Here is a 19,278-nt window from a genome sequence, read left to right on the forward strand (position 1 = left end):
CTGTTTGAAGAGTTGATTGTAGTATGTATGGCCTAAGGAGCAGGGTAATCGTATGGAACATTGCCTGGGGAGTACGTTACTGTTTATCATAGAATCATAGAATATCAGGGTTGGAAGGGACCTCAGGAGGTCATCTAGTCCAACCCCCTGCTCAAAGGGGGGGCCAACCCCAACTAAATCATCCCAAGCCGGGCCTTAAAAACCTCTAAGGATGGAGATTCCACCACCTCCCTAGATAACCCATTCCAGTGCTTCACCACCCACCTAGTGAAATAGTTTTTCCTAATATCCAACCTAGACCTTCCACACTGCAACTTCAGACCATTGCTCCTTGTTCTGTCATCTGCCACCACTGAGAACAGCCAAGCTCCATCCTTTTTGGAACCCCCCTTCAGGTAGTTGAAAGCTACTATCATTACGTGAGGTCATCATCAACCAGGACTATGTTTTATTGTTACTTCTGTCATTTCATTCTGCTACTGTTTCATTAGCTGGACACAATAATGCCAGACTAAACTGAGCAGTAGAATGATTAAATATGAAATTATAACATTTACTTATAGTAATGATTAAGTCTACCAAGGGCCTGTACTGACTGATGCCTGGTAACATCATGTAAACTCTAGCAACAGTAGCTGGTATACATTTGCAATCACCCAGTGCCCCCTGCTGGTGAAAATATACATAATGGAATAATTAGTGTTTTATTTTTCTACAGAGGATAATAGTTAGCATATTGCTAGTAGTTGTAACCAAGTACTTACTTGTGAAATAGGGTAACATTTTGAAAAGCATCTAAGAGCTAGTCTACATAGGCAAATAGTTCAGAATAGCTATTATGGAGTAGCAAATGCCAAACAACTATTCTGCATTAACTCCCATTGTAGACACTCTTATTCTGCATTGCCTTTGTCTGGTTTAGCTTTCACTACTTTGGAAGTGGACTAAGCAGAAAAAGGTACTCTTGGTCTGGAATAAGAGTGTCCACATGGGAAATTAATGCAGAACAGCTATTGCGCTTTAAAATCACATCCTAGCTTACTTCATAGTAACTTCTCTATGTAGATAAGCCCTAAGCAGGTTAGGGGCCAAGTTTCCTTTTCAAAAGTGACTTGGGCACTTAGAGCCAGTTTTTTTTAAGGGATTTAGGTGCCTGAACAATGTGAAAGGTATTGCTTATGACCAGGAGACAGAGGGCTTGTCTACATTGCTGCAGGGTGGACTACAGGGGTGTGAATTGCAGTGTGCACCAAAGTGTGTCTGTCTAACAGCTAATGAAAAGATACCTAGTTCACATTAACATAGTTCTATTTGAAAGAGGACTACATTAACACAAAGTAACTTTTAGTTTGCACTAGCAGTGTCCACACAGGGTCCACATTTCGGTGTGCTCTGCAATTCACACACCCTTAGTCCACACAATGGGGCAGTGAAGACATAGCCAGAGAGTGCACAGGCTACCTAATCAGGTGACCTGTCTTAGGGGGGGTCTAACTCCAAGAGGGTTTGCAGCTGAGAATCCCAAGCAGAGGGTGATATCTATCTCTGGACCATCAGCCAGGTGCACTAGGTCAGCTGCTTATGCACCTACAGCTCTCTGCTCTCCCGACCCTTCTCCTGGGCATTTTACTCCTGGCTAATGTAGGGCACTTCCCACTCAGCGGGCCAGTGTCTGAAAATCTCTCTCTTCGACACTTAACTATCCCCAGGCACACCATATGGAGCCTGGGTGAAACTGAGCTGCTTAACTTAGGGGTACACATTCCACTAGGCGGGGGCCACATGGGACTGAGCAATGCCTAGATCTTTTTAAAACTCTGGTCCTTAGGAACCTAAGTCTCATTGAAAGTCAATGGAACTTAGTCTCCTAAGTCACTCAGATGCGTTTGAAAATGTTATCCATAGTCAATAAGTGGAAGAAAATAAATATTCTAAAACCTTGTAATAATTCTGAACCTTCAACAATGCAAGTAACTCCCTGTTTTTCCCCGTGGGAAGGTTTATCAATGCCCGACGGCGCATTCTGCAGCCCATGCTTGATGCAAGCAATCCAGATCCAGCCCCCAAAGCCAAGAAGATCAAATCCCAGCACCGTCCTACTCAAAGATTCTGGCCCAACTCTATTGCAGCTGGAGTGCTGCAGCAACAAGGAGTCAATCCTACTACCAATCCTGATGGTAAGAATGGGTCAGGGATATGGCATGGGATTGGCTAGGGAAGTCTGTAGAGCACATCTGCATTGGTTATTGTACTTAATGTCAGTAATTAAGAATGTTTGTTAACAAGCATGTGGTACATTCACACACTTTGCTTTCAGTTTCTATGGGGTAATGCTAGTTCTTGAGAGAAGTGCAAGATCTTCTTTCTTGAATTTTATCCAGTTTCTCTCACTGTACTTCTGCATATACTGAGGAGACTCCAGGTCACCACATACTAGTTAGTCATGCCCCTCCTGGCTGGAAAACGTTACTGGAGAAACAGTGAGGTTAGAAACAGAGAGACTAGTATAATCAATAAAAATATGTTGCACTCCATACAGCCAGTTATCTCCTTTAACATCAATCTCCTTACAGGTTTTAATGGACAGGGCTGGGTTCATCTAGATCCTGCATCCAGCTCAGAAGGATGTAACTCTCTTATTTTCTTCCCCTGGCTTAAGGACACAGTTCAGGAAGTAAGGGTCTTCCAAACAATTTGCCTGGGTATCCAATTAAAAGATGGTGCACTCTCAAATCCATGTATGATTCTCAGATTTAGAGCTCAACCTAAACTCTTCAGCACTGCTCAGGGGCTGACAATCCCTACTGGCAGGCATCCTTTTCCTGCAGGAGTCAGGCTACTTCTGGAGCCAGGATCTCCCCACTCCACAAAGGGGTGCAGGGCTCAGGTGCAGATTATAACAACTCTACTAAAAACCCAACTCCTGATCTCCCGCCGCAGTGCTCAGCCACACTCCCAGCAGGTGGGCAGCCCCGAGTGAGCAGTTAAGCAGCACTGGCCAGGTGGAGCTGTAGGGCTCACGCCGCCCGGCTGGGGAGGGAATTTTCCCACAAAACCCTGTACGCTGGGCACTCTCCTGAGGAGTGAAAGCATCAAGCTGAGGAATGTTGTTGCCAGGCACCTGGAGGCCAGTTCTCAGGGGGACCCTGCATGCAGGCCTGGGACTCACCAGCTCCCCCACACCAGTCCTGTCCCTTCAGTGGCTGGCTCCAGCTCCTCCAAAATGGCGTCTCCCCTCTCCCAGCACTCCCGGGGGTGGCATCTCACATCCTGCTGGTCACCCTAGCTATTCTTCCAGGGCTTTGACTTGTCAGTCATGTGACTGTACCCCCCACCACCCCAGACATGGCCCCTCCTCTGAGCAGGCAGTTGGTGGCCATCCAGGGATACTGCCATCCTCCTCAAAGCTTGAGGGGCCGTCACTTGAAATCGTGACTCTGCTCACTCCCTCGGGGCTGCTCACAGCCTCTGAATCTGCTCCTGGCCACCTTCCTCCCAGGGACAGCGTGCGTCTTCCTGCACTAGCAGAACACAGAGCCAGGGGCCAAGCAGAGCCTCCCAAGGGTTAAAATATATCATTAATGTCTCCCTTTGGGAGGATGGGTTGCCAGCTTTTCTTAGGAAGCTGTTTATTGTAAGGCACTTGTTCAAGAAACCTTTCTAGACATTTGTAATGTTGATAACTAGAGGAAGTTGGTGAGAATGGGATGTCAAAGCAGTTCCATAAATATTCAAAGCACTCTGATTTCTTCAGATTAGCTTGGCTGTGGTCTGTCACAACGTAGGTTAGGTACTTAATGGAGACTCTGCTTCTTTCATCGTTCAACGATCTTCTGCTGAAAGTGAATGAGAACCAAGTACCCATGCAAATTCTGCTAGGTCTATCAGCCGACTTGATATTGTTGACTCTGAGATGTAGCTGACATGGTTCCAGACAGTGAATCTTGAGTGCCCCAAAGATACTGCAGACATCTCTTGTCACTCTTCCTGTTTTACCCATAGTGAGGCCATTGGTTCCTGTATTGTAGAAGATTTTAAAATTGCAAGAGATTTTGCATAGTGTAATGTATGATATATCATTTATTTGCCTTTCTCCCAAGAAGGGAGAGAACTGCGAGTTGCCTTCCCCTCTTGGAAGGAAGGAGAAACTGGCTGGAGGATGATTTTTGTGTAGTAGAGAAAAGGTGAGTTGGTGACACCCAACTGAGATGTCTCCTTTTCTCCCCTCAGTTGTTGCTCTTGTTGTCAGTTGCTGGCTATGTGTGTGTTCTCACTGTGTGCTGTGCCAGCTCTGCGCAGGTAGCTGACAGCAGACCTGGATTGAACTGCCTAAGAAGACCACAGACTTGGTTCAGTGGAAAGACAGTCAGCCAGGTTTATTATTGATGAAGCACAGTCCTAGTATCACATAGACAATACAGGACCACCAACACATGTATGCCCATTACAGTGGACCAGTTCAGTGAACTGCAGGACTTTCCATTCCCCCCTCGGCCAGCCAGCCCTCTGCAACCCCTCTTTTATACACTGATACAAATGTTACATACCGCTCCTCTGACGTGGGTAATTACCACCCTTTACTTTCTACCTGTTGATTTGATCAAAACATCTCTATCCATTAGCCCGTCATTCTGATCTTATCTTTCAGAGGGGTCAGCATGTCCTTGCATCATCTTCAGGAAGTGTGTTTACACCATCACTTTGTATCAGGGTGTTCTGACACACACCTTCTGGAATGTGTTTATGCAAGAGTCCAGTGCCTAGCACTTCTTAGCCCGGTTCTTGCCAGGTTCTGTGAACTTGAAAGCAGACATGTTTTGTAACAGGGCCTGAGTTTTGTTCAGAGCCTAACTTTGCTCTTATCAGCAGGACCTGACTTTAGTACAGGTCTTGGGTCTTACTAGGCACCTTATACCTGGCCTCATGTCTCAGGCTCTTTCTACTACAGCTCTGCGTGTTTCAAGGAATGTTGGGAGTCCCAGGAAGTCTCCCAACCATGCACCAATATCTCCTGCTGCTCCCTGAAGCTCCCCTGGTTAGGAGTCATCACTTTGCTAGCCAAGGAGAATGGGAAGGTCTTAGGAGCATAACTCCAGTCAGTGGAGAGGGGGATGACTGGGAGCAACCTGTTCCCTTTTATTTAACCTCTGGCTCTGGCTATATCAGTATGTCACGATGAGCCTTGTATATTTCAGTATTATTGGCCATTCCTGTAGAATGCTGGGACATTTTTAATATGGGCATTTCACTAAATTGTTTTAGTATTTCTCCAACATCAGACCCGTAGGATGGTAGGGTAAGATTTTTCAAATAATTTAAAATTAAAAGTGTAATTATCCTCAGTTTGTTAATTTGCCTATTGTTGTAGGCATTAGCTCTGAGACCACTTCCTTATTATAATTTTTTTAGTAAAGTCTGCCTGACACCAGCATTAAGTTGCAACAAATATTAGCTATTGTTTCTATTAAAGTAGCACCAAGAGTTCTCAGGTTAGATTGGGCCCCATTGTGCTAGGTGCTAGCAAAGATACCATGAGAGATGCTCTCTGCTCCAAAGAGCTTGCAATCTAAACAGACAAGAGTGGGAGGGGAAAGAGAATGGAAGCAGATTGCCCAGGATTATACAAAGGGAGCCAGGAATAGCATCCACAACTTCTTACTCCAAATCTAGTACCCCATCCAATAGATCTAGTTCATAGAATCATAGAATCATAGAATTCAAGATCAGAAGGGACCATTATGATCATCTAGTCTGACCTCCTGCAAGATGCAGGCCACATAAGCCGATCCACCCACTCCTGAACTAATTCTCTCCCTTGACTCTGCTGTTGAATGCTCCAAATCATGATTTAAAGACTTCAAGTAGCAGATAATCCACCAGCAAGCGACCCCTGCCCCATGCTTCGGAGGAAGGCGAAAAACCTCCAGGGCCACTGCCAATCTACCCTGGAGGAAAATTCCTTCCCGACCCCAAATATGGCGATCAGCTGAACCCCGAGCATGCGGGCAAGACTCTCCAGCCAGACCCTCTCAGTTGCCTCAGTACTCTAGCTCCCCTAAGTAGCAAACAGGTTACTAGTTTTTAAAATGCACCAGAGACAAATATTAAGGTGATAAAATAGTGGTTTAAGTTACATATTGGTCAACATAAGTGAGGGTGAGCATAAGATGGATAAATTCACACAGGATAGAGCTGGGATGCTGGGGATGTAACAGGAAAACAACCAACAGGATAGTGTAATATAAAGTAAGCCCTGAACTGGAAGTGTCAGCACTGAGGTTGCCAGTGCATATGTAATATGATAGTCTTTAATTACATTATCACATACTCTTTTTCCACAGGACCCTGCCTCATTCAGTATAGAGAAAGGACCGTGCTCAGGGAATGAACCAGCTATTCAGTATTTCCTTTCATTCTCACCATTCCATGTGTGGCCCCTGCCTTATCTAGTGCCACCATCCAAACCCTGCACTAAATATTAAATTATTAATTTCCTGTTGGGCTTTTCTATGGTGCTCATAATTGTGATATCTGACACTCTCAACCAGTATTGAATGTATCTTCACAACTCCATTGAAGTTATGAGTGTATTATTTGCCCCATTTTACAGATGGGAAAACTGAGATGAAGTCATTTATCAAAGACAGATTTCAGGACTTCCTGACTTCCAGCCCTGTGTTCATTCCTCCAGCCCACAATCTATTACTGCTAGCAGGACTGAGCAGGACTAAAGCAGTGACTTTAGTTGCAGTTATGAGCACTCAGCACTTCTAGTCCCAGTTCCAGATGTCTTCTTGTTGCACCCAAGTGAATAAGGAACACAGAATTAGTGGCCATCTAGAGAAATGTGGATTAACATAGCTTGTCCTGCATCACACAGGATGATTACAGTCTGTAAGTACCTATATGAGGGACACATATTTAATAATGGGTGCTTCAGTCTAGCAGAAAAAGGTACAACATCATCCAATGACTGGAACTTGAAGCCAAACAAATTTAACTTGTAAATAAGGTGTAAAATTTTTAACGGTGAGAGTAATGAACTGGCGGAGCAATTTAAGATGTGTTGTAGCATCACTGACCATTTTAAAATCCAGATTGGATGTTTTTCTAAAAGCTCTGCCCTAGGAATTATTGTCAGGCAGGTTTTTGGCCTGTGCTATACAAAGGGTCAGACTAGATGCTCCCAAAGATCCCTTCTGGCTTGGAATAAAACATCTGCTTTGGCTAAACAACCATTTGTAATATTGTTAGAAGACCTCAAACCAATCATTCATTCTGTTTTTAAAGACTCAGGGGAGAATTGTTGGGTTTTTTTGCCATATGGGATCAGCCTAAGGTCAACTTGCTCATCACACTTGAAACACTACCTGCTGGAAGGAAATATGGTCTAGAGAAAAGGACCCTGGATGGGGATTGAAGGGACCTCTCTATGGAATTTAGATAGCCCCATTGAGCACCTCTCAATATTTAATGTTTATCCTCACAACGACCCTGTGAGAGAAATATTTTTATTCCCATTTTTACTGATGGGGAGCTGAGTCACAGGGAAATTAAGGGCTGGATTCACAAGTGAATTTAGGTGTTGCATCATCTTATTCCTAGGTATCCTGCCACCCAATCAAATTCACAGCCCCTGTCACTGGCTATTCACAGAAATCCCAGATCCTCTCCCCTGAAAGGAGGTTTACCAGTTTTACTGTAAACCACTGCTCCTGTAAACCACATAGCACTTGTAATGAACCAAAAGATGGGTTATTTAAGGAAGAACAGAGATTCTACTAGAAACAAAAGAGAGTGAGGGAAACAAATAGCCTTTAAGGCCAGAGTTCAGGGAATCCTCATTGCCAGATGGAACACATGAACAGGGGAAGCTTTAATCTTAGGAACAGGCAAACACCAGGCAAGAATAGCTTGCTATCACTGTTCTTTGTGGGCAAAACAAAATCATAAAATGAAAACCTGTGTCTCATAGACTAGGTTTTCCTCCCAAAGTTCAGACTACTGTACCCAAGAACCAGGATCCAAACTCCATGAAAACACTACTGCTTCACAAGATTTCCTCAGTGAGTGGATACAGAGTGCTTCTCTTCCCCTGTGCTATACTGAAAACAGCCTTTTGTGTCTGTTCCCAGAAACCCTGTCTTGTTGTGAAGTTCCTTTCTTACCCTCACATGGTTTCAGTTGTTTGCAATTGCCTCTGATGGTTTTCCACTGAAAGTTTTAGCATTGCAAAATGCAAATGGGCCATCACCAAGACACATTATCCACTGGTGACTAATTTCTGCTCCAAGTCCATAAACCATCACTAGGATCATGAAATTCCATTTGAGTCAGAGAGACACTGAGAATTCATACAGGGACATAAGCTGCATAAAATCATTGACTTTTCAACTGGATAAAGACAAGAAAATTTAACAAAATAACCTCTTAAAATTTCTTGTCATTATTAGACTAAAAACTCTTTCTTCACTCTAAACTTCACTTATATTACATATATTCAGATTGCTCTTGGAAGCTGCTGCTATAAATAATTCAAGCCGATGTTGTTGTGACAGGATCCCCGGGGTGTAGCATGGGACTGTGGGACCACTGTGCGCCCTTAACTCTCCAGCCTGGGCTGTCTCTCACAATGCTTTGCTAGTGACAAGCAGCAAACCCCTCCAGGTGCTGTTATCACTCAGTACAACCGCATGTGGAGCCCCACACCCAGCTAGATTGCATGAATGCTCCCAGAGCCACTCATAAATCACACAGAAAAAGGCACCAGCCAAATCCCCCCCAGCTCCCAGCCTTGCACCTCAGGAATATACCATCATACATTGCTCAAGACAAGCAGTTCAAATTTATTAATTGGTTCACCACTTCATCAATGGAAAGTGGATATATGCCAGACTTTGTAAATTTGAGCAGGTTTTCCAAAGACTCCAAGAAAACTCACTGGTAAAGCTCAACAGCTAAACAAATTTATTGACTACAAAAGATAGATTTTTAAGTGATAGGCAAAATATAAGAACGCAGTCTAATCTCAGAACTCTATTAGACTGGGCAACATCTAGATTAACCTGGATATTGCAGTTCATAGTACACGGGTTTCACCTTTGAGACCTGAGCCAGTCTCCTCTGTTGGGGTCTTCAGTCTTCTGAGTGTCCTTGTTGCTTGCAGCATAGGTGGGGGAAGGAGAAAGGCCAAGCATGGGACCCCTGTGTTCTGTCCCATGTGCTTGGAGAACACAAGTCCAGGCATGTCTGGTGGGCATTGCTGAGTCCCCAGACAAGCAAAGTTGAGCAATTCCCCTGGTGTGGCCTCATGAAGGTGTGGTCATTGAATTGTAGCTCCCCTGCTGGACAATGGCTGGTGATGTCTGTTCAGCACCCACCTGGGTGTTGGTTACCTCCCTTGTCATTGTCTCTGGAGAGCTAGTATCTGGGCGTCTCCAAAACCCACAGCATATTTTAGTGATAACCATACAACACCATTCTCATAACTTCATATGCATTAATTATATATATATATACACATATATATATATATATATATATATATATATATATATATATATATATATATATATATATATTTAGATAGAACAGTGACTTTCAGTAGATCATAACCTTTCTCCTGATACCTCACATGCCCTGCTTTATATGCAATATCACAATTATATATAAATGAGGAATAAGGGGGCTACAGGATGCTCCCCCAGCTGTGTTAACTGCTTTTCTTGAATAGTTTCACTTTCCCAGTATTATATGTTGTAAAGTTCTGAAAACAGATTAAACAATGAATAAATCAAACAGCCAGAGATTTACAACCTGATTTGCAAGACTTTTCTGTGTGTGTGTTAATGAGATTTTTTTTGGTGGGGTTGTTTCTTTACTCATTACTGCTTTTGACCTTAAGTTAAGTGAAGAGCGGCAAACACGGAGGTCAACTGCCCATGTATTAAAAGTCATACGTCTCCAGATGAGAAGGAGCAGGTGGGAAAAGGGGAGAATGAGATGCAGAGACATTTACAAAATAGGGAGCAAAATAAGCACAAGTGCAATAATGTGAAAAATGAACGTGAGAAACAGAGAGAAGACGAAGGAAAAGCAGTGAGGCATAACATTCAGTGTTGCCAGGTCTTGAAGCGCTCGTGATTTTATCGTGAGTCTCACAGTATTAGGTGTTTTTCTTAAAGCCGCAGCTCATGGAGATGAGAATCTCAGCCTTCTCCCCACACCTTTTATTTTTAAGTAAATTGTGGTTCTGGAGAAAAGCTTGAAAACATGAAAGCTTGAAAAACTCCTGATTTTTAAACCACTCTTATGGATTTTTGAGGGGCTTTACTAATGAGTTTTGAAGGCTTAGAGATGGAAGTACTGTAGAGGTTTGCCTCCCTTTTCCCAAAACCTAGGGATGCTGCCATACTTCATTTGCCTTCTGGACCCCTTTTTGCAAACCTGCCCTGGTCTAGGCCCCAGTTATCTCAGAGACTACTCCCCTGATGTCCCACCATGACAACTGTGCTCAGAAGATACATTTTGGCTAGCAGAACCAAAGGTGATGCTCACAGGAGCAGGAAACAGGGCCTCTTAAGTCTGAAATCCAGCCCCTCTGGCTGTAGGTCCCCACTTTTAGAGCAGCCTGTAGGTTCACCACTTTCTGTTTAGGCTCCCCACTGACTGCAGGCTGCATTGCAATCATATAGCCATACAAATTAGAGGTGGAAAGGACATGTTAGGTCATCCAAGGATGGGGTGCAATACAGAGTTGTTCCTTACAGGCTATTTCCCTGTATTCCATCCAGTCTTATTTTAAAGACTGGATGGAAGCCAATGGAGCCAGCTCCATTTGCGTTCAGAGACTGTTCCATACCGAATCCATCTCACTGAAAAGGATTGTCTGATGTTGAACCTAAATTTTCCCTGTCTTAATTTCATCCAGTTTATACTAGTTAAATCTCTTGAATAGCACCAAGTAATTTCTCTGCCTCCTCAGTGTTAATACCTTGTAGATATTTCCAATCTGTTAGCCTGTCTCTTAGGCCTGGTCTACACTAGGCGTTTAAACCGGTTTTAGGAGCGTAAAACCGATTTAACGCCACACCCGTCCACACTGAGAGGCCCTTTATATCGGTATAAAGGGCTCTTTAAACCGGTTTCTGTACTCCTCCCTAACGAGAGGAGTAGTGCTAGTATCGGAATTACCATATCGGATTAGGGTTAGTGTGGCCGCAGATCGATGTTATTGGCCTCCGGGCGGTATCCCACAGTGCACCACTGACCGCTCTGGACAGCAATCTGAACTCGGATGCAGTGGCCAGGTAGACAGGAAAAGCCCCGTGAACTTTTGAATATTTCCTGTTTGCCTAGCATGGAGCTCAGATCAGCACGTGTGGCGATGCAGTTAAAAATCAAAATAAAGAAAGAGCTCCCGCATGGACCATGCGGATGTGATCGCTGTAAGGGCAGGCAAATCTGTTCTATCAGCGCGCCGTTACAAAAGACGAAATTCAAAATCATTTTTAAAAAATCTCCAGACAGACGCCATAGCAGGGGCTCAGCGCACTGCTGCGTGACAAACGTAACGGAAAGCCAAAGAATCAAATGGACGCTCATGGACTGGAGGACTCAAGCTATCCCACAGTTCCTGCATTCTCCGAAAAGTATTTGCATTCTTGGCTGAGCTCCAAATGCTTCTAGGGTCAAACACAGTGTCCGCGGTGGGTCAGGGCATAGCTCGGCAATTTACGCACCCCCTCCCCACCCCCAGAAGTGCTTTCCCAGAGGAAGGAGTGACTGATGACATTTACCCAGAACCACCCGTGACAATGATTTTTGCCCCATCAGGCACTGGGATCTCAACCCGGAAATTCCAAGGGGCGGGGGAGGCTGCGGGAACTATGGGATAGCTACGGAATAGCTACCCACAGTGCAACGCTCCAGAAGTCGATGCTAGCCTCGGACCGTGGACGCACACCACCGATTTAATGTGTTTAGTGTGGCCGCGCGCACTCGATTTTATACAATGTGTTTTACAAAACCGGTTTATGCAAATTCGGAATAGTCCCGTAGTGTAGACGTACCCTTAGAAATTGCAGCTTATTCGTGCTATTCCTGCAAGTCATTCTCTAGACCCTTAATGTCCATCCATCTGTACAGTGAGTTTCCCCTTCTCTCTTAGAAACTTGGAAGCAGATCAGTTTTGACCCTGGGCTGGACTTCAGGGAACCCGTTCCAGAATTGTCTCCATTCAAGTGGAGCAAATGGCAAAATTCAGGCCTCCATTTTCAGCATAACTATTTACTAATGCAACTTACTGGCAGTAGCCTGTCTTGGTCTCTGTGTTTCTGGTTACTTTCCCCAGGTGTATTGGATGCATTTTTCCAATTATTTTTAATTATTAATTAATTATTTTCAGCCCACCTTTTTTTATCACTTTTTGATTCTTTTATCCTCACAGGTGTTTGCAACTCCTCCCAATATTGTACCAGGTGTAAATGTACTTAGTGCACTGTTCTGCTCTAGTAACACAGATTGCTATTTATGCATTCCTAGTCTTGGAGATGTTTAGTCAGTGTTTTCCCAGTGTTTTGGGGATGATATTGAGCCAGATCCTTAGCTGGTGTAAATTGGTGCAGGTTTGTTGACTTTGGTGGAGCTCTACTGATTTACACCAGCTGAGGCTCTGGCTCCTTTTGGTTGGTGGTAACCAAGGGAAACTGTGTTCCAGATATTGAAGTGGTGGGCAGTTATAAATACGTATAATAATAATAACCGTAAAGTGTTGCTTAAAAGAGAAACATTAGCAAAGTGTAAAGAAGTAGCAGGTTGGTGACGTGAGTGCATAGCTTCTCTGTGAATAGACTCTGAAATGCCTGACATATTCAAGCAACCATACACACGTCCCTGAGTGCTTCTGGTCAACTACCGCTCCACAGCATCACAGTCAGTGGGAGCTCTGACCCCAGAAAACCTTGACTTGTCTCTTGGGCTGGAGGTGCCCAATGCCGTATCATCAACCTAAGCATTCAAAAATCACAAATGAGCCCCCCGCCCCCCAAATCATGAGATTGACTAAAAATCATGACATTTGAAACCAACAAATAAAAAGTCAGGGTCTTTTTATTTGCCTCCTGGTTCCTAAGCCTTTTGAGTGCTCTTGGGTCACATTGTCAGGTTTTTCTCCACAATCATGAAGGTTAGAATCTTTTTATTTGAATGAAAACTGATTCTCACATATTGCTATGACTCCAGCAGAAGGGGCTTCAAGAATAACATCAAATATTGAAAGACTGATGCTAAATGTGTGAGATTTGGCAGCACTGTCAGATGCCAGGTGCACACAGATCTGTTAAGATGCTAGATTTAGCAAGAAGGCTCCTGTTTACAGCTGCCTTCTGAGGTGCTCCTTTGGAGGAGCTTAAATCTCCTTGAGAACTGCAGCGATGCTCTCAGCTTCATCTCTGTGGGAAGAGTATCAGAGGGGTAGCCGTGTTAGTCTGGTTCTGTAGAAGCAGCAAAAAATCCTGTGGCACCTTATAGACTAACAGAAGTTTTGCAGCATGAGCTTTCGTGGGTGAATACCCACTTCTTCGGATGCATCCGAAGAAGAGTGGCTCTAGGGGGGAATCGCCATGTTTAGACTTGGAGGTATGGCTAGAGTGACACTAGAGTCATTTCTCCCTGGCCAGAGGCATCTTTGAACTGGAACCAGGGATTGGCAGTAAGAGCAGCATGTCCCAATCAGGCAATGAGCAGCCAGTTAGATATTTGACAGCCTAGCCAAAGCATCTCCCAGCTGATGGCAGGAAGCAGCCTTATCCCCCTCCCAGACCAGGGAAGCAGTAGCCACCTTCAAGGGCTAGTATCAGAAACCCAATCACAGCCCTTCTGTCCAGACCTTGGACAAGGAGCAGCAAGGGCCAGAGCCTCAAGAAACAGTCAGAGTCACCTATCCACCAGAAGTTCCTATGTTCCCAAAGTTCCTTCCAGGCTTCAGTTTTACCAGGCTCATGTTCTGGTCATTAGGACATTTTATATCATTTATGTAAATATGATGATGCATAGTAATAAAATATGCAAATTAATCCACTAAGCATAAAATCTCCAGAATTGTGACACTTCAGCTTCAACATGTATGCACTCATTTTTTTAAAGTTCTGTTAGATCCTCAGATAAAACTTCCATGCATTGATAGTAGTATTGTCCACACTTAATATGTCAAATTCAAACTTATTACTGAAAATTCAGATGCTGTGTTGTTTTACGGGAAATACTGATGTGTAATTCTGTGATTCTGACTGAAAATGTATTAGCTCAAAGAGAAAGTTTGATTTTCACATCTCGTATTGAATGGGAGGTACGGCAAATGCCAACCAATGTGGATCTCGCCATAGCAAGTCAGCAGTCGTGGTAAAGCAACATGATGTCAGATGGTATTGTTGCCTCAGTAAAGTAAACTTGCAAATGTAATTATTTATCTCAGGTGTTGTTTTTATTTTAGGCTCCTTAATTATGGACAATCTGCAGTCCCTGTCTTCCGATAATGCTACCATTGCTATGCAGCAGGCCATGATGGCAGCTCATGACGACTCACTTGATGGAACAGAAGATGAGGAGGAGGATGAAATGGAGGAAGAAGAAGAAGAAGAACTGGAGGAAGATAACGATGAGCTCCAGACAACGAATGTCAGTGACCTTGGCTTGGAGCACAGTGACTCACTGGAGTAACAAAGAATTGAAGGTTCCCTGATTTACAGTAGGGCAGATGCCTCCCGGAAAGATGTTTCCCTACCTAAATCAGCAGCCTGAGGAATTTTTAGAGGAACCCTGATCTTTGACATACAAGCCCCTCACATCGCTTTAAAAATTATGTATGACAAAATCAAGTAGTGATACCTTACAAAGTGTCCTGCTTGCCTGCAATACACTGCAGCTGTGGACAGGAGTGCACATTTAAGAGACCAGTAGAATGTGCAGGGTTATTATTTAAGTGAAGGACACATGTTTACAAGGCACATATTGTGGCCAGTTTTTTTTTGTTTGTTGTTTTTTTTTGGTGCTGTTGTTGTTGTTTTTGATAAGAACAAAAGTGTTTTTAGGGCAAGCTGTTTTCTGTATGACTGAGTCATTGATGGATGTTATCATGAAATGCCTTTTTTTGACATGCAGGTGAGAGGCAGGTCTGTTTTCATTTTCACTGCATTTATGAAAGATTTATAGGTACAAAAGGATTGATGCTTTTTTTAAGTAAAAGATTGTAATGATTATAAATATCTAAATGTAGGGAAATCAGAGTTTGCAAATTGTCAGAATTTAAAACTGAACATTGAAAGACTTTAGTGCTGGATCCATTTAGATTCCTGATTAGTGCTGATTAAATGAATGTCAGTTCTTCAGACTTCCATCTCTTCCTATACAGAGTGACAAACCCCAGGAAGTACAGAGGGGACACACACATGTTGATGTAAAATGGTCTGATGATTGGGCACCAGACTGTGAGCTGTGCAGCCTTTGTAGGAGAACCGAAAACTTAGAAACTTTTAACTTAATGTTCTGCTTGTGATACAGGTAGTGAAATTTCTTAGGCTATAGGTGCAATGTCAAATGACGAAGAATGTTTAGAAGATCGCAAATATTCAGAAACTGATCAAGAAATGATTGGGCATTCTTATGTTTTAATGAAATATAAACAAAAAATGCTAAATTTGCTTTGTTCATCTGAAACGTAGTCAGATTTCAGAATGCTGAAAGCAAGCTCATATTCTGCTATGCTATCTCCTGGTTTTGAGAATTCATGGATTGCTGAACTAAGAAAAGGTTTTTTGAGATAGCTGAACATGCTATCCAGCTGGTAAAATATAAAAATGCTCCTTTTGTTACTTCCACCTCTCATCTGGAATCCCCACCAACTATCCCTCTCATGTAAAGCATTCTGCCGAGAGATTGATGAAAAGCCGGCTTGAAATAAGATGCTCATTTAGGCGATGTCTACACTGCAGCAGGGAGTGTCCATCCCAGTGTGGCTAGACAACCACTTGTTAGCTCTGCTCAAGTTACTGTGCTAAAAATAGCAGTGTAGCTGTGGTAGCAGGGATGACACAGTCTAGGCACCTGAGTACACACTCACCCAAACCCGCTTGGCACACACTCAGGTGTCTAGCCCAAGCTGCCACCTGTGCTGCCTCAGGTACAAGTGTCTGTCTAGCCACACTGGGAAGCACGGTGCAGTGTGGACATAGCCTTAGGCGTGTTTAATAGCAGTAGGATGGGACAGAGCCATACAAATTTTCTTCACTGACTGAGGAAGAAAACATTTCATGACGCATTGGCAAAACTAATCACAGCCAAGACTTTCCTGAGATCAGAAACATTTGCTGAGCTGACTAGCATATATACAAATGTAGTAAACAAATAAGAATCAGATTATGGATATAATCACAGAAATGGCAACAAAGGCCCTCTAGTATTCACACAGTAGGAAGGAAATAAACTCCCCTTGATAGAAAGGATTTCACCCCAAAACATCACTCGCACATCTCTCGCCACACACTGAATGGTAGAACTGAATATGGTTGTGTTGTCCATAAAATTTAATTGAATGAACTTTCAGTCCATTTGTAGGAGAACAATTTCAGTAACAACCCTTGGATGGCACTATCGTGAAGGCTGAGAATGACTTTTAGCAAAACAACTGGGGACCTCTATATTCCACCTTTGAGGAGCAGTCAGTAACTGAGACTGAGGAAGGACTTCCTGAAATGAATGTGTTCCTCCCTACAATGAGCAAAACTGAACGGTTTAATAGAAATTTGAGAAAGAAACAAGCTTATTTATAATCAGTGGTATAGAGCAATATGTTTTGCTTCCTTTCCATGCCATAATTAGATCACATTTCCCCTTTGAAAATGCAGTGGAATTAGGGCAGCCAGAAAATAAGAATTCCATTCCACACTCAATTGACATATAAGAACACAAGCAAACTGAAATTTGCACACTTGAGAGCAACCGCTCAAAAGCCAGTAGCCTGATGCTTAGGATACTAAGCTGTGGGATAGAAGATGCAGATTCCAGGCCCTGCTCTAATTCAAAGCAGGGATTGGACCTGTGTTGCTACATCCTAGGTAAATACCCTCACCAACAGGCAAAAGAGCCAGGTCTTATCTACACTTCAAATTTAGGACAACATAGCTATGGTGTTCATGGGTTTGAAAAATTCACACACACCCCAGAACGATGTAGGTATGCTGAGCTAACTCCTGGGATAGATGCAGTTAGGTCGATGAAAGATTTCTTTAATTGTCCTAGCCTACTGCCACTCAGAGAGGTGGATTGCTTACAGTGATGGAAGAACCTCTTACTTACTTAGTAGGAAGTGTCACTGTCAGTATTATAGCTATACTGCCATAGCACCTGTAGTGTAGACATGGCTGCAGTCTCTCTCAACTGTTGGAGCTGTGCCACTTGGTATACAAAATTAAATGTTAATTGGACCAGAGAGAGACTGTCTCTGTTGCCTGGCTTTCTCTCTCTCTCTCTCCTTCTCTCTCTTCTGAGAAATCCCATGCTGGACCTGAGAAACCGTCCCGTTAAGACTGATACAGTTCGGTGAAAAATTTTGGTTTTGAACATTCTGCCTTTTTAAATGAAAAAAATGGTTTGGCAGAAAATTTCCAACCAGCTGACAGCTAGGATGGAAGCTTTTCTTTTCTGGTTCATAGTCTTACTTAAATATGCACAGACCCAACACCAGCCCAGGACTAAGGCCTGTGTACCCAACTTATTCTTGATGGCGCTAACTAACCCGCGCTGAGTTTTGAGACAGTTTCAGTGAGTTTAATGTTTTATGACAGAGCTTGATCCCATTTTTAAGTATTATTTTTCTGTAACAATTATTTTTTGATGGCACCTGAACTACAGTTTCCTCTTTGCTCCTTCTTTTGCCTCTTGAGCAGTTGAGACGTTTGATTATCAACAATAAGGGTTGACTCCATGATAATTCCTTGGGAATTTATTGGGCTGGCAATGGGCATAAGGGCCTGTTTTCAGTACTGATATGGCGTGAATGTAATATGTAATTTCATAGAAATTTCATTGTAATCTAGTATTAATTCATATCCATTTATTATAAAGTGCTATCAGATGAGATTTTGCAGCTGTATCTTATTGTGAGTTTATTTATATGTTCTTGATTAAGGTTTAGGAATAAAAGATAAGAGAAATCTAGGTCAATGAAGGGGACCCAGTGTTACCCAAGACATGAGTTCTCTGAACGTGATTTTCCTTGGCAGGCTTCAAAATTGAAAGTAGCTGTAATTCTCAAAGGTTATGTCTTAAATTTTAGCCATTCATCATAGCTACCACCTTAACTACCTGGTGAGAATGACTGGAAGACAAGTGCTCTCTGCCTCAGAGACTGTACCAATTCACTGCTCAATGAAGCTGAAAATATTCTCAAAATCCAGAAGTGTGGTATATGTCTGGACAACAGGAATAGATATGCGGGTCTGAAGGGTCATTTCAGACATTTCATAGCCAAGAGAGCGTTACAGATCACATTGCTCGCACTGGGCATGCCATACCTTGGACTGTGAGGCCAATGGATTTTTAAATAAAGTAAAATAAAATAAAAACATTTTGGGATTGCTTAGTACATCACCTCAGGCTAATTCATTGCGCTTTTCCTCCTTTAACCTTTTACTGTTGTCTTCTTTTCTTGAGGCTTCCATTAGTACAGAATGAATTAGCAGCTCCATTGGTCCTCCAAGACATGTAGGCAGTTCCTTTGAGAGAAGAAGTTGATGGCAGCAGAATATTCACAGTAACTCCAGTCCTCCCTGCAATTCAGCAGAATCTATCCTTCTGCATTGACAGGGTATGGCAGCCCCTCAAGGGACTTGAGAGTAGGAAGGTTTCACTTGAATTATAAAGCAGAGCTTTTCCAGGCAAAGGTTAAGATGTTCTGTCCCTCCTGCCACTGGTTTCTTCCCTGTGAGTCAGATCTGGGACTCGTGCAACTCTTCCTCTACCTGGAGAATCGCTACCAACAGGATCTGTGCTGGGGCCTGGGTCACCACACCTGCACTGAGACCAGCCATTGTGTGATACAGCTCTTTCCTACCAAAACTGATGGTTCTGTTGAGCTGAAACCACGTTTCTCCTCCCACCAAACTCCATGTTAGAGGAAACTGCAGGAGAAGCAGCTCTGCAGCATCCATCGAATTCCATGCCAGACCCAATTTTCCAGTGGCTAGTTTAGTTCTTCTTGGTACCTTTGTCCTCCTCCTGCAG

At 43.2% G+C, this 19,278-nt stretch overlaps 1 protein-coding gene across 12 annotated transcripts in view; it reads left to right on the top strand.

Moving 5' to 3' along the window:
• The window catches only part of PKNOX2 (PBX/knotted 1 homeobox 2), a 655,223-nt gene extending 637,109 nt beyond the window's left edge, over positions 1-18,114 (top strand). For 11 of the 12 annotated variants that reach the window (XM_039496651.1, XM_039496659.1, XM_039496654.1 and 8 more), the window contains 2 exons: positions 1,999-2,177; positions 14,492-18,114. In XM_039496651.1, coding sequence (XP_039352585.1) covers positions 1,999-2,177; positions 14,492-14,718 — 406 coding nt within the window. In that variant the 3' untranslated portion in view covers positions 14,719-18,114. Of the gene's footprint in view, positions 1-1,998; positions 2,178-6,341; positions 6,500-14,491 lie in introns of those variants that run through there. The other variant, XM_039496662.1, reaches the window with a different exon arrangement.
• Positions 18,115-19,278: the final 1,164 nt, after the last annotated feature.

This window comes from Mauremys reevesii, linkage group 12, assembly GCF_016161935.1.
Source record: "Mauremys reevesii isolate NIE-2019 linkage group 12, ASM1616193v1, whole genome shotgun sequence".
Classification (NCBI taxonomy): domain Eukaryota; kingdom Metazoa; phylum Chordata; order Testudines; family Geoemydidae; genus Mauremys; species Mauremys reevesii.